The 22725-nt window shown below is 44.3% G+C and overlaps 1 protein-coding gene across 8 annotated transcripts in view; it reads left to right on the forward strand.

Annotated features, from left to right (window-relative positions):
* The window catches only part of LOC134455748 (dnaJ homolog subfamily C member 13-like), a 76443-nt gene that overhangs the window by 30926 nt on the left and 22792 nt on the right, over nt 1-22725 (forward strand). For 3 of the 8 annotated variants that reach the window (XR_010036153.1, XM_063207003.1, XM_063207004.1), the window contains exons 11-34: nt 196-275; nt 713-882; nt 1921-1953; nt 3349-3448; nt 3763-3870; nt 4318-4473; nt 5101-5157; nt 6545-6666; nt 7045-7120; nt 8103-8198; nt 8685-8825; nt 11749-11766; nt 12306-12388; nt 13064-13217; nt 13556-13659; nt 15085-15244; nt 16112-16174; nt 16574-16675; nt 17559-17663; nt 17957-18159; nt 18511-18595; nt 20764-20918; nt 21857-21902; nt 22266-22420. Coding sequence is in view for 7 of the 8 variants with exons in the window: in XM_063207003.1 (XP_063063073.1) it covers nt 196-275; nt 713-882; nt 1921-1953; nt 3349-3448; nt 3763-3870; nt 4318-4473; nt 5101-5157; nt 6545-6666; nt 7045-7120; nt 8103-8198; nt 8685-8825; nt 11749-11766; nt 12306-12388; nt 13064-13217; nt 13556-13659; nt 15085-15244; nt 16112-16174; nt 16574-16675; nt 17559-17663; nt 17957-18159; nt 18511-18595; nt 20764-20918; nt 21857-21902; nt 22266-22420 (2572 nt within the window). In the remaining variant the exon portion in view is untranslated. The remainder of the gene's footprint in view (nt 1-195; nt 276-712; nt 883-1920; nt 1954-3348; nt 3449-3762; nt 3871-4317; nt 4474-5100; nt 5158-6544; nt 6667-7044; nt 7121-8102; nt 8199-8684; nt 8826-11748; nt 11767-12305; nt 12389-13063; nt 13218-13555; nt 13660-15084; nt 15245-16111; nt 16175-16573; nt 16676-17558; nt 17664-17956; nt 18160-18510; nt 18596-20763; nt 20919-21856; nt 21903-22265; nt 22421-22725) is intronic. The other 5 variants (XM_063207005.1, XM_063207006.1, XM_063207007.1 and 2 more) reach the window with 5 other exon arrangements.

A 22725-nucleotide genomic window follows, 5' to 3' on the forward strand; every position in this document is an offset into this window, starting at 1 on the left:
GAGGTGAGGGTGGGATTTGAACCTGCAACCCCTAGATTTAAAGACTAACTCTCTACCCATTAGGTCACGGCTGCCCCGTTTTATTCCAACTTGCTGTGGACCCACTAGCACCCCCTTGCAGCCTCCCAGGGGTCCCCGGCCCCCACATTGAAAACCACTGTGCTAATGAATTGTTATGTCCACTCTGCTCCACAGATGGGAACTTTGCAGACGCCGTGTTCCGTTTCAACGCCAACATCTCCTACAGTGGGGTGCTGCACGCTGTGACTCAGGATGTAAGTGTGTGTGAATGTGTGTGTGTGGTTGTGTGTATGTATGTGGATGTCGACAAAATTAATTGATGTATCGCTTTTGATTTATACTGTTATATTATTGAATTGTCTGTTTGAAATGTTCTCCTCTTTTGAAGTCAGTTTCATATCAGGTTTCAATAGTTCTTCAATTTCAGTTCTCTTCAACTGCTTCTATGTACACTTTTGTCTATCTCTTCTCTCTGTCTCTCTGTCTCTCTGTCTCTCTGTCTCTCTCTCTTTCTCTCTGTCTCTCTGTCTCTCTCTCTTTCTCTCTGTCTCTCTGTCTCTGTCTCTCTCTCTATCTGTCTCTCTTTCTCTCTCTCTCTCTCTCTCTCTCTCTCTCTCTCTCTCTCTCTCTCTCTCTCTGTCTCTCTCTCTCTCTCTCTCTCTCTCTCTCTCCCTCTCTCTCTCCCCTCCAGGGCCTGTTCTCTGAGAACAAGGAGAAGTTGATCAACAACGCCATCCTGGCTCTGCTGGGTCAGGAGGCTGAGATGACGGGCCCCAATGCGGAGCTGGAGAGCCAGTTCCAGGCCTTGCGACGCCTCGTGGCCTCCAAGGCCGGCTTCCAGGCCTTCACACAGCTGCCCCGGTGAGGCCCTGTTGCAGCCTGCATGTCCCCTATACCCCCACAACCCCCAGCTCCCCCTGCCTCTGTACCTGTACTCATGTGCCACCTCCTCACATCTCCTCCCCACAACCACTTTACCTACTCACACCCCCACCCTTTTTTCTTATGCGAGCTGTGCCACTCACCTGCACAACTCTTATTTACCTGGTTCTAGCGCAATGGATCGTTCTTTTGTGCTTGGGACTCGACAAAAAAAAATCCAACCTCCTCCTCGGAAAATGCAGTAGAGTGGGTAATTTATAAATCAGGGTTCTGAAACACTACATGGTTTAGTCAGAGTCTGTTAAACTTTAGTGTTCTCAGACCTTTGTATTTTCCCAAACTGTTGCAATAAAGCGCATTTACAATGGATGTCAGGAGAATTAACTCGGATTAACAGGCGACTACCAAGTTTCAAAAGAACGAGCCATATTATCATTGCCAGCTACTCTGGTGAAGCCCTGCTGCACTCTATATAGCTCCTAGTCCCACAGCACAAACCTCTCTACCTCTGTACTCATGGTCAAACTCCTTACCTCACAACCTCCAATGTCAGACATTTGTTTACAGAAACGGCTGGCAATATGTACAATGTTGATAACGATCACTTTCACTACACATAATACTCCCACATAATATATGGTTAAGTTCTATTTCAAACTCTCACACAAATATAACCTTAATTAAACTAAATTTCTTATGTGTTCTGTCACTTTGTGTGTTCTTCCTCTTTTAGATACTCGCACTCTACTTTTACTTTTCCCCTTCATACACACTGCATGGCTTTTCCTTTCCTTTCCTCTTTGCAGTGTGCGTGCATGTGCCTATGCGTGCGTGCGTGCGTGTGTGTGCGTGCGTGCATGTGCGCGTGCGTGTGTGTGTGCGCGCGTGTGTGTGCGTGTGTGTGTGCGTGTGTGTGTGCGCGCGTGAGTGCGCGCGTGTGTGCGCGCGTGTGCACATGTGTGTATGTGTGTGTGTGTGTGTTGGCTGCTCTGTAACTGATTACTCTGTCATTCCAAGGTCTGGTCAAGTTGCTGGGCCGGAGCTTCGAACGTAACTATGAGCCCATGCATCTCAGTGTTACCTGTTCTTGTCCGTCTCTCAGCTCCATCTTGTCTGACTTTGTTTTGTCTTTGCTCTGAATCTCAGCCCTACTATCTTTTTTCCTTTTTCCTTTTTAATTTTTTTTATTTTAAAGTTGACATTATTTAGTTGACATTATGTCTACATCACTCAAGTGTAAGCTTTTCTTAACCTCTTGCTATATCTAAATGCCCGGCTGCGAGCACAAGCTTGATTATAAAATCTCTATCAAAGTGGTGTGAAGCTCCTGGTTGACATTTTTTTTTTTTGACGTTATGTCTGCATCAGTCAAGTTTTAAGATTTGCTTAAACTACTACATTAGGCTTGGTCTGTCAGCCATTAATCTGTCTCCTGTCATTTCCTTCCCAATTTTATCATTCAACTGTCATTACTTACACAGACTTGCGCACGCGCACACACCCCCACACACACACCCCCACACGCCCACACACACAGATTTGGAGCCATTGCATCTGTCTGTCTTTTACTGTCTCTGTGTGCCTCCTGCATCCCTTTCAGTCACTCTCATTCCTCCATTCCTCCATCCTTTCATGCATTTATCATCACACCCTTCTCTGTTCCCTCTCATCTACCACCATCCATCCATCATCCATCTCTCCTCATCCATCCATCCATCCATCCATCCATCCATCCATCCATCCATCCATCCATCCATCCATCCATCCATCCATCCATCCATCCATCCATCCATCCATCCATCCATCCATCCATCCATCCATCCATCCATCCATCTTCATCCCATCAGGCACACTGAGATGTATGATGAAGAGCCATTTCTCAGTCCCAGTCAATGAGAGTACAATACTGCTGTTAAAGTGATACTGTCCCATAGTTCGAAATAAGCTTATTGTACACCTCTCCTTGAGTTAAATGATTGAGCTTCACCTTTCTTTTGTACTTCCTGCCGTTCTCTGAGTATGGCAGTGCAAATTTTACCTCCAAGCTAGCAATTAACATTAGCTGGCGGCTAACTGGTCTACACTCAATCATTTAGTTCAAGGAGTGGTGTTAAATGAGCATATTTCCAAAAATTGGACAATATCACTTTAAGACTCCTCATTTTCACTTGATAATTGGCAACAAGTGACCCCAAAAGTGTGTGTGCGTCTGTACGCCTTTGTGTGTGTGCCCGATGGTGAGTTCACTGGCATTGCTGTCAGTGAGCTCACATCTTTGGGATGTGTATGGTCAATGGAGTTAATTTATGTGTGTGAGAGGAAACATTAACTGAATACATATTTTCTGTGCTAAATTTGGTATTGAATCTTTCATGTGTGCGTGCGTGCGTGCGTATGTGTGTGCATGCATGTGCGTGTATTTTTTTTTTCGTGTGTGTGTTACAGCTTCCGGGAAAGGCTTGGCGTGAAAACGGTGAAGGCCCTGAAGAGGAACAACAACGGTGTGACCCATGCTGCCATTGACATGCTCTGCGCACTTATGTGTGTAAGTCAAACAAACACCATACGACATACTACAACACCACACACACACACACGTACACAAACTAGATTGGTAGTATTGGCAAATGTGTTTGTGTGCGTATGCGTTTGTGTGCGTGCGCTACCGATCTAGTAGTCAATCAAGTTGTCAACAAGTTGACTACTACAATACTCAAAAAACATGCACTCGCACTCACACTCACACACACACCATACCCTTCCCTTTCCATATCCTTCCTTCACAAAATCAACTCCATCTACGTACCTTCACACCCAAGCCTTATCTAACTGTGTGTGTGCCTATCGATGCAATTGCAGCCCATGCACGATGACTATGACCTCAGGCAAGAGCAACTGAACAAAGCCTCCCTGCTCTCCTCCAAGAAGTTTCTGGAAAACCTGCTGGAGAAGTTCATCAGCAACGTGGTGAGTGTTGATTATGTCCTTTTTTTAAAAAATTGCTGATTGTCCATTTTTGTGTTTGTCGATAAAGAGTCTGCTAAAATGTAATGTATGTTCCAGGCAACAAGGTGCAAAGGATTATAGGGTGCACCATTAAAAAAATCTCCTGTCTATGTCCATGCATAAGAGCATCAGATTATTAACCGTGCTGGTATGTGCAACTTATAGCCTGAGAAGTATTGTTTGCTGAAAGTACCGTATTTTCAAAGTACTTCATTGGCACGACAAGAGCAGTAGTAATGCCAAAGTAGCAAAACGGGGGTGTGTTTCTCGTAACCATAGTTGCTTGTAATTTTTAAAACGTCAAATAATGTTTTTTCTCTCTCTCTCTCTCTCTCTCTCTCTCTCTCTCTCTCTCTCTCTCTCTCTCTCTCTCTCTCTCTCTCTCTCTCTCTCCCTCTCTCCTCTCAGGATCACGGTACAGGTGCTCTGGTGATCAGCTCTCTGCTGGACTTCCTGACGTTTGCGCTGTGCGCTCCGTATAGCGAGACCACGGAGGGACAGCAGTTTGACATGCTGCTGGAGATGGTGGCCTCCAATGGACGCACACTCTTCAAACTCTTCCAGGTGTGTGTTTGTGCGCGAGTGTGTATATTCTGTGCATTTGTGTGTGTGTATTCTGTGCACGTGTGTGTGTGTGTGTCAGTGTGTGTGTCAGTGACGGTGTGTGTCTCAGTTTGTGTGTGTGTGTGTGCGCGTGCACTGCATGTGTGTGACCCTGTCTGTGTTTGTACCTGTCTATCTGTGTTTGTACACAGTACTACAGTATATGTGCCTGTTGGTGTGCCTTTGTAAGTGGTTTGGTATGAGCCAATTGTGTATGTAAGCTACTGTGTGTTTGACTTGTTGATATATTTCTTGTACATGTGTACATGTTTCTCTGTGTGCGTGGGTCATGTTGTTTGCTAGTGGGGGAAAGACAAAGGAAGAGAGCATGTGGTGTGTGTGGGTGTGACTGATGTGCTTGCTCATATTTTGTCACCTGTTATTAAGTAGGTGGTGACACCTGACGACAGCATTATACTAAAGCTCATTATATGCCCTTTCAGTTGCCCTTCCTCTGTGCTCATCGCTCGCCATGTCACACAATTTGACAGTCTGTTTGCCCTTACTGTGGTCATTCCTCTTTGCCCGGTAGCTTGTGATGTCACACTGTTTGACAGTCTGTTTGTTTGGGTTTGTTTTATCCTACAGCATCCTTCCATGGCTATTGTGAAGGGCGCCGGCCTGGTCATGAAAGCCATCATTGAGGTGAACGCTCACACCAGCTCTGCACATCACACACAGGACTCCATTGTTTTAGCTGGACTAGAGGCGCGCCTTACAGGCCTGCAAGCCCCTGTCTGTACAAATACAGTCTTCCTACAGGATGCACCATCAAAAGCTATAGATTGTAGCCAGCCTTACTCAACTGACTTGAAACAGAAAAAACGCATTTCACACATTTCACACGTTTTTCCAAGGTTTTTATTTTTATTTTGGATTTGTGAGCAGTCAATTGATAGTCTTTCTTCAGACAAAGTAAAGTATTCTCTCAGCTAAAATGACTACAGCATGCAACACATTAGATGTGTAATCTCCATTTTTATATCAGGACGGGAAACAGCCAATTGCCCAGCCAATGCAGCCTTCATGGAGTCACCATACAGGGTTCACAGTCAACAGATGCAGATTAAGACCTCGCTTTGTCCATTCAGATGTCTTAAAGCGGTACTCCCCCATTTCTGGAAATAAGCCCATTTTACATCCTTGAGTTTAAATGGTTGAGTTTTACTTTTTTCTGTACTGTCAGTCTGGTGACTTGAATTCTACCTCCAAGATAGCATATACGTATAAGTAGCATATATGTATAAATTGAATTGGATTAGCTAGCCGCTAGCTGGTCCCAAACGATTCAATGGTATTTGCTAGCTTGGAACCAGAAGTAATATCACCAGACTTAGAGCATTGCTGGAAGAACAGGAGCAAGGTAAAGCTCAATCATTCAACTCACTGAAATAGGGGAGTATGTCTTTAAAGAGAAATGAAAGCTGTTCACACACTTTAGTCAGGCCTGTATTGTAGTGTATAGACGCAGTCTCCCTTTGCGATGGTAGCCAGTTTGGAGTTTATTTGACTCAAAGGACCTACAATATACAGCAAATTTAATGTGAAATCTAATTTATTTAAACTGGAGTGAGACTGTTTGAAAGTCTATTCATGATGGGACTGAAGTAAATGTTATTTTTTGTATTATGTTACATAAGGGGGCCATTCTAAATGCTCTTGTACGGAACTCATGTAGTGTTCTAGGTGGTGCTGCAGGCAGGGATGGCTATATAGTGTCTGAAAAACACAATATTTCCGCTATCCTCAAAGTTGAAATCAATTAAGCACATTAAATGTGTGTGTGTGTATTCGTGTGTGTGTGTGTGTGTGTGTGTCTGTGTGTCTGTGTGTCTGTGTGTCTGTGTGTGTGTGTGTGTGTGTGTGTGTGTGTGTGTGTGTGTGTGTGTCTGTGTGTGTCTGTCTGTGTGTCTGTGTGTCTGTGTCTGTCTGTGTGTCTGTGTCTGTCTGTGTGTCTGTGTCTGTCTGTGTGCGTGTGTGTGTGTGTGTGTGTGTGTCTGTGTGCACGTGTGCGTGTGTGTGTGTGTTTCAGGAGGGAGATAAGGAGATAGCCACTAAGATGCAGGACCTAGCCCTGAGTGAGGGAGCTCTGCCTCGCCACCTGCACACTGCCATGTTTACTATCAGCGCCGACCAGAGGATGCTCACCAACAGGTGCAGTGACAAACACACACAGAAACAAGTTCACATACTCACTCACTCTCCACACAGTTGCACATACACGCTCACTCACACACTCACCATAGAATCCATAAAGACAGCGGTAATGAGTACTCAAAGGATTTATGCACTACATACTTATAGCCTTCAAGTCAAGAGGTATGATGTGTTTAAAGGAGGAATGGTGATTTTTATTTTGGTTGGACTAAAATGTGGCTGTCGATGAAAGTGGAAAGTAAAAAGAAAAAATAGACTGATACAGACTCGAGCACACCAACAATTAGGACCACACAATGTCTCGAAGTTCTGGCACTGCACAGTAACATAATCAGTATGTGGATTCACTGTGGTCCTTGTCTTCCACTCCCTCAGGCAGTTGAGTCGTCACCTGGTTGGTCTGTGGACAGCGGAGAACCCAACGGCCATGAACCTCCTCAAGCGTATTCTGGTAAGTCTCTGGCTAATGTCTCATGGTCCACCCCATTATCTAACCTCCCATCATCACCTTGTGATTTTGGACTCATGCTTCACTGGCGCCCCATCCGTCAGCCAAGGTGCAGCAGCTTTTGGGGGGCTTTTCTCAATGCAGTATACTGATTGCAAATGAGAAAATTACCTTTGATAGTGCTTTTGTGAGATATTGAATAAAACCTCTATCGTCAATGACGATCGCCACAAGCACAAGCCGAGGACGGGAGGGAAATGGACAGTCTGTCTGGTCCGCTCTGGTCATTCTCTGGTCATTCCTTGGTTAATGCACTTCCTCCCGTGGAGGAAACAATAAGGTTTCACTTCTGTCAAGCATTTGCTTCTGTGCGGTATCCTGATATCAAATGACGGAGTAACCTCTAAATTGTTTTTGCAAGATATATTGAATTAAAAACTTTGAGATGACATCAATGGCGTTGAGCCTTGTGTCATGGGGCTGGAGGAGCGGATTTGAAAAAGGGCAACCTCAGTCTTCCTGGCCTCTGCCCGCCCATCCCCACCTCCTTCTGCTGATCAGGGGTCTGATATAGAGTGTGGATCATCTGGCTGCAGATCGAGGTCTAAATGAGAAGCATGTGCATGGCAGTGTGCTGGCAGGCTTGGTGACAAGGGATCTCCATGGGAACTGTGGATTCTTCATCTGTCTCGATCAGGGTGCCTACGTTTCCTGACAGCATTGTTGCTAACTAGCTACTGATCAATTTAACTATCTAACTGATTAGCAATGTTTCTTTTGAGAAACGGAGTCCAGTTGGCTCTTTTTCCTGTGACCATGAATAAGCTAGGGTTTAGTTGGGCATAAACAGAATTTTAAAAGCTGGTTGCTTTCTTTTTGTAGTAACCCCTATTTTTCACAAGAGGTCTGTGTGGTTATCTAGCTATTTATTATTCATTCTCTCGTGTTTAGCCTGCCACTCAATTTGTGTGCTTGTCTCTTTTAGCCCACAGGTTTGCTGGCGTACTTGGACAGCACAGACCCGGTGCCAGAGAAGGATGTGGATCGAATGCACATACGAGATAATGTCAAAATTGCAACGGTAAATATTTTATGCAAGATAAATAAAATATGAAACACTTGTCTTTTTGTGACATTGTGTATGGTTTCTCATAGAGATCGATGTAAATCAGAAAACACAAGTCTATTTTTCTGTGTTTGTAACCGGCCAAATGCTGGTAAAACTTTGCTGTGGCTAGTAACAATTTCAGTCTCTCTAGCCACTTTGACAGGTAACGTATTCTTTGGTGTGACAAATCGCTGTAGTTGCATCAATTGTTTGTATTTAAATGCAAGAATATTTTTCTAAAGAAAAAAAACTTACAAGAAAACTCTGAAGAAAACTGGCTAGCAGAACGGCTAAATGGGTAGTGACTCGGGGAAACCACAAGCCAGTGGCCAGTGAGCAAAGAAAAATAACGTTAAGCGTTTTGTACTGTGTGTGCGTGCGTGCGTGCGTGCGTGCGTGCGTGCGTGTGTGCGTGTGTGTTTGTGTTTTTAATGTGGTCTTATCTGTTGTGCCCCACAGGATCAGTATGGGCGTAACAAGGTGCCGGAGTGGCAGAGGGTGGCGGGCAAGGCTGCTAAGGAGGTGGAGAAGTTTGCCAAGGAGAAGGCCGACCTGGTGCTCATGCACTGGAGGGATAAGATGGGCATCGCTCAGAAAGAGGTAAGCATCCATCCTCCTGTCTTTCCATCCTTTTCTCTGTTCATTTCATCCCACTTTTATCCATCCATCCATCCGTCCATCCCAAACATTCATCCTTCCATCCATTCACACATTTATCTCTATCGATTTGCTCCTCCCATCTTCTCATTACTCCTTGTCCTCCATTCACACATACATTTGCACATACATCCATCTATCCATCCATTGATCCATCCATCCATCCATCCATTCATCCATCCATCCACCCATCCATCCATCCCAACCTTTCATCCTTCCATCCCTTCACACATTTATCTCCTCTATCTATTTACTCCTCCCATCTTCTCATTACTCCATGTCCTCCATTCACACATACGTTTGTCCTTTTATCCATCCTTACATCCTTTCATCCATCCATTCATCCATCCATCTCTTCAAACTTTTTTCTCCTGATCACACAGCACCTCCACTGCTTTGGTTTGCCAGCTGCAGAGGCTTTGAGCATGTGGCGTCCGTCTGACTGCTCTTCCTCACTTCGATTGTGCTCTTGCCCCCTCTGCTGGTGGGCAGGTCTTACTGCAATGTACCGTGCTACTGTGCTCCACTGTTCAGCACTGCACTGCTATGTGCTGCCTTCTTGCAGAGGGAGCTGATCTGCTTTGGGAGTTTGCTGTACTTTTCTTGTCTCATCATTAACATGCAACTTCTCCACTTACTTTTTGGGTTGCCCTTTCATTCAGGACATGCTTTCTGGGTTTGCAGTGCATATTAACATGGCTCCTGCAATGTGTGTGTGCGTGTATGTGCGTGCGTGCGTGTGCACGTGCACGTGCGCGCGTGAGTGTGTGTCGATGTGCGTGTATGACTACCTGTAGTTGTGTACCCAATATGCCTGAGTAATTTCCTTGAGGGCTGCTCGATTGTCATTCAGGTAGCCCTTTGTGTAAGCTCTTGCCACCCTGCTGTAGGGGGTGGTGATCTGACATAAGTGGATGCCTCGGGGCTCTTCGCTATGAGTATCAAGATGTAAAGGTCTGACTGGTCCTGAATCGTAATGATTGGACTATGATTATGTTGTTACAGTATGTAGTGGGTTTATTCTGCAGGGTTCAGAGATCATATCAAATGAACAGTAGATCATAGACGACATCCAATGCCAATGTTCTAACATAAAAGGTTATTCAAGTGTGATGTTTTTATGCATTGTCTGTCATATCTTCGACATCAGATGCGTTGATTATATTTGTAAACAACTGGGTCAAAGACGTCCAAAAAGGAATTGTCATTCAGTGTAACGGATACCTTCTGCTGACTGTAACTGTAAAAAAACAAGATTTTCAAATTGTTTCAAGTGAATGGATGACAGCCGAGGCTTTCATGAATTCACTGGAAAAAAAATGTAATAAAAAGAGTCATGTTTTTTACAGTTACAGTCAGCAAAAGGTATCCGTTACACTGAATGACAATTCCATTTTGGACGTCTTTGACCCAACTGCTCTGAGCTCATACTGTGCATGAGAAACTACCTATAGCATCAGCAGTTAATAATTTGCATAATCTGCATTGTTTTGGAATTTATATGCTTGTGTGTGTGTGTGTGTGTGTGTGTGTGTGTGTGTGTGTGTGTGTGTGTGTGTGTGTGTGTGTGTGTGTGTGTGTGTGTGTGTGTGTGTGTGTGTGTGTGTGTGTGTGTGAGTGTGTGTGAGTGTGAGTGTGAGTGTGTGTGTGTGTGTGTGTGTGAGTGAGAGAATGTACAGGCATGTATTTCCTGAGCTCCCAGACTGTGTGTGTGTTCCCCACCGTCTGCCACAGACAGACAGACCCCCACACTGTTGACCGGGGATTAAAGATAATCTCTGTCTGTGTGTGGGTGTGTGTTTACACGCTCACTCGGTTAAGCACATTAATAACACTGTCAGGACAACCGGAATAAAAGCTCATGTTGTGACACACAACACCTTGTATGTGTGATTTCAGTAGCCGCAGAATTGCAGTCAACACCAAGCCAATTTCAAGCAATAATATCAACCAAAAAAAATCTCATACTGACTTGGAACGCAGTCAGGGGGAACATATTAAGGAGGAGATTACTCGTAGGATGAAAATTGGGATTTAACAGATGCTCCTCTCTTGCACTACGGAGGAGAGGTCATGCTCTGTGTCAATCTCCAAGATCTTGTGTACGTGGGGGAGGGGACGTGTATGAGTGCGCGTGTCTGTGTGTGTCTGTTTAAACTCTTGCAGTCCGCTCATTTCTAATGATCAACAAATCTCGTGATTCTTTACTGACTTTTACAAGCTGTTGCACTTAACCAGATTCACGCCGACTCATACTAATTTCACGCGGATATAACCACTTACCCACCACAGGAACGACCCTATTTTGTTTTAATCAACATTAATGTTTATTACATTATATATTTCATGAGAGAAATGAAATACATGCTTCATTGGTGTTTTTAGTAGCAGAGGTCAAGTGGTGTATCAACAGCTGATGACACTATTGTTTGGGGTTAAATTATTTTGCTGGATTATATTCATAGCATTCATACAGTAGCATTCATTCCATGCAAATGAAACATGTTGTACAATTAATTAAAGTGCCAACTTAACTTAATGGAGACATTAGGTGTTGTTGCACCACCCTGCCCTGATGTCTGCTTCTAAAACGTCAATGACCCAGAAATGGACTTGAAATTTGATTGCTTCAGACACTGTCAACATATTTCATCCATTTAAAATGTAACTCTGAAAATACAATAATTATAAAGTTGTCATGTTTTGTGTGTGTTTTTGAGAGTGAGTGCTCATCCCCATCCACTCCTCCTGATCAGCATGACTTCCTGACCACCAGACCAATAACCTCTCTGTGTTGTCTTTGCCCCACCCACCCTCTCCTCCTTCCCCTTCTCCCATTTGTGGTTTCTGCTGTCAATCAATGCAGCAGGACAGGAATAACCTGGTGAGTAGTGACTGAGTGTCAGTCTGGTGCGTTGAGATTGCTCATCACATGCCTCTCACAACTCCAGACATCACCTGTGTGTTTTATGTTTGTGGGTGTGTGTGTTTGTGTTCTCCATGTAACATTTGTGGTGTGGGGGTTCCATATTTTTGTATGTCTTTGTTTGCCATCACTTCAACAAACGGTCACAATATAACTGAACTGTCTCATTTGTGTCGTTCTGGAATTTGTAATAAACACAATACTTGTGTCATCATAGGGTCCACATTCATTTATCCATCCTGTTTGCACTTTTCAGTTTTAACTTTGCATCTCTCTCTTTTTTACTTTCTCCTGCTTGTGTCTGTTTTGTTGTGGCCTTTCATCGTGTGTTTTTGAGTGAGGGTGTGTGTGGTCATCCATTTGAGATTGAAAGATTTTTTACTCACTCCTAAGCCTCATGGTGCACTTTGCTTCATAAAGACAAGACCAGATGAAGGTCGCTACTCCGCAACGTTGGTCTTCAAATCTCACCGATGTGTATTTGGCTTCTCCCACAGAACCCCAACCAAAAACCGGTCATCCTCCGTAAGAGAAGGCAGAGGATCAAGATCGAATCCAACTGGGAGCTTTTTTACTACAGGTACGCGATGAAGTGTAGAGAGAGAGAGAGAAGTCGTCCGCACAGTGCAGGTCTGGTTGTAAGTTTAATTCAAGAAATACACCATTTCATCTTATCAGGGTCAGACCTGATGGGTCGAAGCGTTGTAGGTCTTGAATAAAACTTACAACCGAACCGGAGTTGCAGTATGTGGACTGTGGACGTCTTCTCTCACTGTTGTCAGATACGCCTGCACCTGGCTTTTTACTCTTCTGAAGATTACGCAGTATAGTGTAACAGTGGTTGCTTGTCTGCTAAAAGCCTCATTGATCCAAGAAAGTAGAGTCAAATGTTTTGGGTTGTAAGCGACTGAAGCACAACAGTAGGCTGCCACATTGTCATCTCTCTGCACGTCTCTGCTTAGTTGAAGACAGCCAGCAAAATCTTACCACGTGAAACTTTTTCTTTTTGTATTTTTGGGCTTTTTGGACCTTTATTTCAATAGGACCATGTGAGAGGGAGACAGGAAGCGAGTGGGCGGTTGGGGATGAGGCATTATCAGGAAACGACCTCGGACCAGAGTTGAACCCAGGTCCCACAACATAACTGTACTGTGCCTTAACCTAACCGTTTGAGCCATGGCCAGTGGGTGCCACATTAAACCTTTTCTATATATGGCCCCATGTTCCCCTCTCCTTCTCCACCCATGGTGTCCAGGTTCCAGCTTGACCATGCGCGCTCCAACCTGATCTGGAACCTGAAGACGAGGGAGGAGCTGCGGGACGCTCTGGAGGGCGAGATGAGGGCCTTCAGCGTCGACCGCGAGCTCGGCAGTGCTAACGTTATCTCATGGAACCACCAGGAGTTCGAGGTGAGCGAGAGACAGAGCGTGCAAAGACAGAGCGACAGAGCGTGTGAGAGACAGAGCGTATGATAGACAGAGCAAGTGAGAGAGAGGGCATGTGAAAGACGGAGCGACAGCACGCGTGAGAGACAGCACGCGTGAGAGACAGCACGCGTGAGAGACAGCACGCGTGAGAGACGGAGCGCGGGAGAGACGGAGCGCGGGAGAGACGGAGCGCGGGAGAGACAGAGCGAGTAGGATGTGTTCGTTTGTGGATGAGTGTGCAGTGTGTTTGAGTGCCCTTCAGACAAGACAAATGAGTGTGTGTGACAAGAAAAATGTACTTTGTGTTTGTGCGTTACCAGGTGAAGTACGAGTGCCTTTCAGATGAGATAAAGATTGGCGACTATTACCTGCGGCTGCTCCTGGAGGAGGATGAGAGCGAGGAGTCCGGAGCCATCAAGAGATCGTAAGCACCTCATTCTAGGCCCTAGCTCCAGCTCCAGCTCCTCGCCTTTATTAAGAAGTTAATAGTTAAAACCCGTACTAAACCCCCAACACTAAATGTATGCATCATGGCGTGTCAGTTGGTCAGTGTGCAACTGCTAATGTTGGATGTATGTTTTGGGACACCTTTGACGGCCAGCACAGTCCTGTGGGGGAAAACCTCCAGACTGCTTTATAAAATCCAAAGTTCCACTGTATACAGTCATAGGAAAAAGTTTGTACACCCTTTGAAATTTCTTACATTTCTGTCAAAATTGGTCATAAAACATGGTCTGATCTTCCCGGAAATCCCAAGAAGGAACAAACATAGTCTGCTTTAACTTATTTCACCCACACATTTACATGTCATCATATTTTTATTGACCATAATATGTTAACATTCACAGGACAGCAAGGCATAAGTAAGTACACCCTTGCATTCAATAGGTTTTAACCCTCAGTTAGTCGCAAATAACCTTAACCAGATGTTTCCTGTAGTTGCAGATCAGATTAATAAAACAATCTGGATGTATCTTGTCTCCCTCTTCTTTAGAAAACTGCTGGGATGTCTGGAGTGAATAGCTTTCCTGACTTCATATCTTCTCAATTGTTTTTTTTTGTCAGGGGTTTGAATAGGGGGGGGCATATCTCCATATACTTAAAGAATCTCTGGTACTAGTGTGTTGCAGCTCCTTGCTCTCAAACTCTTCTCAACAGATAATGAATGCAAATCTATTTGCTAGATCAATTGAAAGAAGAAATGACTTGCATAAATGACTGCCTCTTCTTGAGAACATGAGCAGTCATTACAAGTGTAAATGGGGCCACACTATGTCCTCATCATTTATGAGAATGAAATTCATTTAGTCTCATCCAAATTCAATTTGGCGCCAGTCGAGTGTTTCACTCATTAAATGAACGCGGTGCTGTTGACTGCTGATAATTGATGTTTCTATTCATTTTTCATTAAAAAAAAATATATATAACTATTCCTGTTCTGTCTTAACCTCCTCAGGTACAGGAGTTGTTTCATGAGCTCTCCCTTCGTTTCCTTCCAATCAGTTGGCAAAAAATAACAAGTTCTTTAATGTATGATAGTCCTATGATTCTTCACAAAGTCGCATACGTGAATGACAAGCTTATTGTATAATTTCCTCTGCAGAAATGTAGTCTAGTTATAGTTACTTTAATTTAATTCCTCTTTTTTTTTAAATGAACATCATTTCTCCTCTTCTCTCTTTCCTCACCTCCTCAGGTACGATTTCTTTAATGAGCGTTTCTTGCTCGCGCCCAAAGTCACCATGAAGGATTCCTGTTAACTTGTCTTTAGTCATGGATGATGGTTCTATCCCTCTTTTTTTTAACATTTTCCTTCCTCCTTTTCTGTTCTCTCTCTTCACCTCCTCAGGTACGAGTTCTTCAATGAGCTCTACCATCGTTTTCTGCTCACCCCCAAAGTCACCATGAAGTGCCTGTGTCTCCAGGCCCTCACCATAGTCTACGGCAAATGCTGTGAGGAGATCGGACCCTTCACTGACACCAAATATATTGTAGGCATGTTGGACCGAGTGAGTACTTCAATCCAATATATTAATTATTTATTTGTCTTAATTTATTTTGGACAGGGGCTTTTCATGCCTTTATTTCGGACAGGACTGTAGAGAGTATGGCGGGAGACAAGTAGGAGAGAGATGGGAGGTGGGGGGGATATGGTATGACGCCTTACGGTAGGGACACATACACGCGAATTTGCAAACTTTGCCATTCATTCCTATGAGAGAGGCGAAGGCAAGCGAAAGCAAGCGAACAGGAGCGAAGCGAAGCAAAATTATTAAGAAAGGTTAATGTTATTGCAAATGAGGAGCGAATTCGCCTGCCACTGTTCAATCAAATCAACAACATAACTGTTCCATTCCATTTGATTCGCCGCAATGACCTGATGACGGTTGGATTTCGCCTCTCTTCGCTTCGCTCGCTTCTCCTCCTATTTGTCCCTACCGTAAGCCAAAAGAGCTATGGTGCCCCTATTCCATTATCTTATTTTAACACTAATGGTCCCATTATGCATAATTTGTAACATGTAATGTAATGAGTAATGGGCCTGGGGTTTGACTCAGTGATGAATAATTGATACATCAGTTGGCTATGCAAATCAGCAGCGTTTTAAATCTTAAGCAAGCTCTCTCCTTCACCTTATCTCTCCTATCCTTGCTCTCTCTCTCTCTCTCTCTCTCTCTCTCTCTCTCTCTCTCTCTCTTTCTTTCTTTCTTTCTTTCTTTCTTTCTTTCTTTCTTTCTTTCTTTCTTTCTTTCTTTCTTTCTTTCTTTCTTTCTCTCAGTTTTGTAGCACATCAATAGAGTAGAAATAAAGCACTCCTATGAAGTCTAGAAATAAAGCACTTCTCTAACGGTCTCTGTCCTGTGTTTTATCAACAGTGTACTGACAAACTGGAAAGAGACAGGCTCATCCTGTTCCTCAACAAACTTATTCTGAACAAGGTGAGCTTGGTGTGGACACTGACACAGACACACATACACAGACACATGTACCATAGAGAGTATGCACAGTTCTCACAGGACAGCACTCCAAGTTTTGTGTTTTATTGCCCGTCAGACGTGTCGGTTTTAACCTTCTTCATTGTCGGGCAAAAAACCTGTATATTCTTTCCTATATTCTTGAGGAATGAGCACCCAGTTTTTTTTTTTACTTTGGTTGAGTTGAGCGCGTTACACCCCTTAGTTTGATCAATTTTCACAGGACCATGAACCATAAGCTGACAGCCCCAAAACTACATGTTCCAGTATAACTGTTTTTCCATTTGATCAATGTATTCTGTAGAAATAAGTGTATCATCATTATTGTGCTCATCTACCTTTTTTAACTCTCCCTTCCTTCAGAAAAATGTGAAGGAGGTGATGGACTCCAATGGAGTGCGGATCCTGGTGGACCTGCTGACACTTGCACATCTACACACCAGCAGAGCCACCGTGCCCCTACAGGTGACGGTCACAGGGGATTGAGTGGGGCAGTGATGGGCTAGTGTTAAGGAAATTAATTAATTAGACAGTATATAGCGGCTATGTTGGCAAACGGCTCGAAAATGACCAATTATGTTAAGGAAATTAATGAATTAGACAGTATACAACGAGTCCACAACAAGCAATGGCTTTCGCGAAAGGAGAGAGAGATTGAGATACAGATAACTTGCTCTTTGAGTGGCTTCAGAACTCTCTGCCTTCCACTACAGTCCTTTTTAATGAGAAGACACAGGAATGGAAAATCACAGGGGGTCACACAGATCAGCGGGGAGAGCAACAGTGTTTAGCTAGAAACATACAGAAAGAATAACCATGGCTATGTCTCAAATCATGCACTTGTGTCAGTGTACTGACAGTCAGTGCATAGTGCACACAGTGCACTGAAGTCTTCAGTGCATAGTGTCGTGGAAAAATTTGAGCACTATGCACTGTGCCCTCGCTGGAAGTGACGGCTGAGCATGGCATTAGCTCGCCAAAATATCAGTTGGCTACTGTTTACAATGCACAGCGTCTGGTGTTTTTATTTCCATTTCCTTCACCCCAAAGGACAACAATCACACAAACAATACTTTGGTTGGCATGAAAAGGTTGGTGTCCCATCAACATTACTTACAGAATTAGGAGACTGTTGATCCGAAGTGCACAAGTGCGTGATTTGGGACACAGCCCAAGTCTATTAGAATTATTTGCACAGCTAGTGATTAACTCACTTGATGCCAATGACTCTTAAGTGCACCATTTCAGATCCTAAACATTCAGGACCAATGATGAGCGCATCAATTCAGTTTTATTATGGTATGATGTTGACATAGGCATTGAATTCAGTTTCCTGTTTCCGTTTCAGAGTAATGTAATAGAAGCTGGAGCAGACATGAAGAGAGAGAGTGAGAAGGAATGGTACTTTGGGAACGCTGACAAAGAAAGAAGAGGACCTTTCAGCTTTGAAGAGGTAAGAATCCAACGTAAATCCCACAAGCAGCACTTGGACATAACCCATATTGCAACAGGGACTTAATAACCAACACCCTGCACCTAAATATCTGTGTGTTGCTTTGGTTAAAAACCTCAGCTAAGGACTGTTTAATGTCATGTAATGCAATGAAATGGATGAACGAGAATCTTCACGCCAAGGTTTTGTCCCCAAGTCGCTTTGTATAGAAGCATCCGATAACTGTAATGCGCTTTGTAAAGTGTAATGTATCAGTGCTGTGTATCTAAGTCCTTGTTTGTACGCCTCGGTAGATGCAAGAGTTCTGGAGCGACGGCACGTTGACGGCGAAGACGCGCTGCTGGGCGCAGGGCATGGACGGCTGGCGCCCCCTGCAGGCCATCCCACAGCTGAAGTGGTGCCTGCTGGCCAGCGGACAGGCAGTCATGAACGAGACCGACCTGGCCACACTCATTCTCAACATGCTCATCACCATGTGCTCATACTTCCCCAGCAGGTACACACACACACACACACACACACACACACACACACACACACACACACACACACACACACACACACACACACACACACACACACACACACACACACACACACACACACACACACACACACACACACACACACACTCAACATGCTCACCACTATGTGCTTATACTTCCCAAGCAGGTGTAGGACAGGAACACACACACACATACACACATACACACATACACACACACACACACACACACACACACACACACACACACACACACACACACACACACACACACACACACACACACACACACACACACACACACACACACACGTGACCTCTCTCTGCCCCTCTTCTGTTTAGGGACCAGGACAACGCCATCATCAGGCCTCTGCCCAGAGTGAAGCGGCTGATCACTGACAACACCTGCATGCCTCACATAGTGCAGGTGAGCAGAGCCATCAGCCATTATATCAAAAGAAACCGATTTTTAACAGTGTCTCGACACATCTGAGTACTGTGACAGGCATGATCATTTGGGAAGATTTAAGTGTTGGAAATGTTGAGGAATCTTACATGGCTGTGGAATGCATGCTTTGTAAAATACGGTGCATGGTGTCAGTTTTAGAAAAATGTTGTTTGCTGCTCATTTAGTCCTCTGTTGTGTTGTTTGCAGCTGCATTTAACCCCACATTACTTCAGGGACTGTGTTAAAAGCAGGGCTTTGAACCAATATTTTTGTCCAATCGGTTCGTTCCGAACAGAAACGGAATTATAACGTTTCCGGTTATGAGTTCGACCAATAAATTGACGTTCCCGAACCAGTTAGAAAAAAAAAAATATTGTTCCCGGAAAGGTTAATTTCGTTCCTGTCAACTGATTACTCCCAGACCCGGCGGCAGCAAAGATATGTGAAGGGGGCGATTCATTTATGAAAGGGGGCGGGATGCGGGGCTCGTGTATTAGGCAACACCATTGTCAGACCCTGTCAATAATGATGGAAGTCATTTTTACTACTATTATTGGGATGATCTGAGCAGCGACACTCACGCAAGCATGCACAACCACGGTACCATACCGAACCCCAAATGTAGCCTACACTAGGCTACACATCATGAAAACACCTACACACCTAAACACACACTTTTGATCATAGTGCAAAACTAAATGTGTGTGTGTGTGTGTGTGTGGGAGTGTGTGTGTGTGTGTCTGTGTGTGTGTTTGGGTGTTACTTCGTTGCACAACGCAGTCGATTCCCTTCCAAAGCATTCAGTTGCACATTGCGTCTCAAATGTGAAACATAATACGTATACAAATTGTGGATTAACTGAACTATGTTCAAGCATCATGCGACTCTTCCATCACCTTGATGACTTATGTACAGATATGTGGTTACTAGCTTTGGTTATTGATGGACGCAACAGTGACTGCTGTAGCCAAACGTTCACACAGGCTGGTAGTCACACACGCGCGCATTCACACACGCACAGCCTGGGCAAAAGCTGATTGTTGACTCTGTCAAGCACACACACACGCTGCCGGAGTAGCTCAGTGGTAGCCTATCCTTCACAGCACCAAACCCATCCACGAAACCAGCGATCCTACTACAGTACCACTAAAGATACCTAGTGCTGTCGTAATAACTATCAAGTGGTGAATGCATTCACACAGGTTAATCAAGCGTCACGACGCAAAATGTGCACTCCATGGTTGGTTTGCATTTAAATAGCCTACCGTTTACCTATAGCGATATTTCACACTCTCCATCATAGCGCAACAAACCAAGAAAAATAACTGAACCTACTTCAGCGAAACTAGTTATTCACAGCAAAAACATGACCCCAAGTTGACATGCCACAGTGGGCTACCTTAAAACACTGTCTTGATCGCAGGACATCTTGCAAGTATTCCACTTAAATCCAAACGGTTTACACACTCAGCCCTGCTAGCAAGCACTGAGGTTTGCATTGCTAATTCATCTCGTGTAAGGTAAAACATTTTCTTCCGTTTCTTCAGACATTAGTAATGTCGCTACCCACATCCAAAATGTGTCGCTAATTATATTATTTCAACTAGAAAGAGATACAACAAATCATTGTTATATCAAACCCCACTACAACTGAAAACAAAACTCAATAAACTGGATGACGTACTGTATGGCGGCAGTAAACTGGATGACGTATCCCAGGCACCGGTGTTCTTCAGGGGACAAACTTCAGCGGTTGACAGTGGTTTCTCTTATTTAGGATGGGAAGAGGAGATTTTGTAATCCACTGCTCTCTCTCCATTCAATCAGCGAATGTCTGATGTCACACAGGACGTGAAACTCAGCCGTAACGTGCCCAGGAATCTTTTTTTGTTTTTGTTTTTTCAGTTTGAGGAACGAAATAAAACCGGTATTAACCGGTTACCATTATTTTTCAATAAGTGTTCCTGTTCCAGAACATAAAAAATAATAACGTTTACAGTACGTCTGATATAAAAGCAAACAAGTACGGGAGCTCAGACGCACTGACTGGCACTTGTCGCCGCAGTGCAGTACTGAGAGTCAACTGCATTTTAAAAAAGTATTACACAGTATGTCATTTTTGTATCTTTGTCTCGTGTGTGTCGCAGTTGCTGTTGACCTTTGACCCCATCCTGGTGGAGAAGGTGGCCAACCTGCTGTACCTGGTGATGCAGGACAACCCCAACCTGCAGAGGCTCTACCTCACCGGCGTCTTCTTCTTCATCATGATGTACACCGGCTCCAACGTGCTGCCTGTGGCCAGGTCGGATAATGGCACACCCACCTCATCTCACCCTTCTCTGTTATGCCGAATATAGAGAAGAATGAGAAATATTTATCGAATATTTTAGACAGAGCCTTAGTGTTACAAACTTAATAGAATATATAGAATATTTCAGCCAGAGCTGTAGTATTACACACTCATCGTGATGTACACCGTGCACCAATGTGCTGCCCGTTGCTAGGTCGGATAATAGCACTCCTCGCCTCACCTCACCCTCCTGTTCCATTACGCGAATATCAGGTGCGCTATGTATGGATGGGATAAATATATTATGGAGAAATATATTGAGAATATTTTAGACAGAGCATTAGTATTACAAACTAAATAGAGTATAGAGAATATTTTAGACAGAGCCGTAGTATTACAAACTCATCATGATGTACACAAGCTCCAATGTGCTGCCCGTCGCCAGGTCGGATAATAGCACTGTTCACCTTATTTCACCCCCCTGTTCCATCACGCAGAATCTCATATGCACTTGTAGGGATCAGAGAAATATATTGTAGAGAATATTTTATTTAGACAGAGGCATAGTATTACAAGCTCACCATGATGTACAATACCCGTTGCCAGTTGGATAATGGCACTCTTCACCCTTCTGTACTTTTAGTTTTTAGAACATTTGAACTCACATCCTATTTACTGAACCAGTGAACATTTCACACAGAGTCAGCTGCTAATACGCAAATGCGCGTTCAAATGGATGCATTCAAATGCACGCACGCACACACGCACGCATGCATGCACGCATGAGTGCATACACGTACACAAACACACTGTAAATCAAATGGCCTATGAGCTGTTTAGATGTAAGTAACCCCCACAGCATGCATCCATTTTTTTGCGCATTGTTTGACTGGTGTCTGCCTCCTTTAACCGTCAGTCTGTCTGTGTTAACCTCCCATCCTCTCCCACAGGTTCCTGAAGTACACCCACCTAAAGCAGGCCTTCAAATCTGAAGAGGTGAGTCATTGCCCACCTCTCTCTCTTTTCATCCAACTGTCGATTTGCCGGTCTGCTCTTTGACCTCTGCCCTTGCATTGGAACGAATGGCTGAAGTCAGATAGCTGCCATGTTGAGCCGGCATATTGCAGCCATCAATCTGTGACAAGGCAATATGCACATTACCCTGTAGGTGGCGGTAACGTGTATGAGTAATATCAGTATACTGTACTGACAGTGGCACCTCGGGTTGGGCCCAGCCAAAAGGTTAAACAGAGCATCCAGTGTCTATTGACCTTGACCATGACCGTAACCTTGACCCATACTTTGCTCTTTTGACATGACCTTGACCCTTTGACCCTTGACCTTTAACCTCTGCTGCAGGCTAAGGGCCAGGACCTGGTGCAGCGCAGTGTGCTGGGGCCTGTGTTGCCCGAGGCCATGGTGTGTTACCTGGAGAACTATGAGGCCGAGCGCTTCTCCGAGATTTTCCTGGGGGAGTTTGACACCCCCGAGGCCATCTGGAGCAGCGAGATGAGGTGTGTGTGTCTGCCTGGTATAAATGTGTTCAGTTTTGAGTGTCTGGGTGTCTTGACGGCACAATCAGGATCGAGTTATGGTATTGTTATTATTCTGGAAACCTGTGTTGAAAATCGAATGGGGTGACTTCTTTCCGTCGTCTTCAGTGAATCTTTGTGTTTGTGTGTTGGAGTGTGTCTGATGCAGATGTGAGAATCTGGTATATGCAAGTATAATTGCGGTAATAGTATTGGTGAATTGGCGGTGGTTTCAAGGACCTTCTCCATAGATGTACTTGTGCCAACACATTAAGTGAAATTTGATG

The sequence above is a fragment of the Engraulis encrasicolus genome, chromosome 9 (assembly GCF_034702125.1).
Source record: "Engraulis encrasicolus isolate BLACKSEA-1 chromosome 9, IST_EnEncr_1.0, whole genome shotgun sequence".
NCBI lineage: Eukaryota > Metazoa > Chordata > Actinopteri > Clupeiformes > Engraulidae > Engraulis > Engraulis encrasicolus.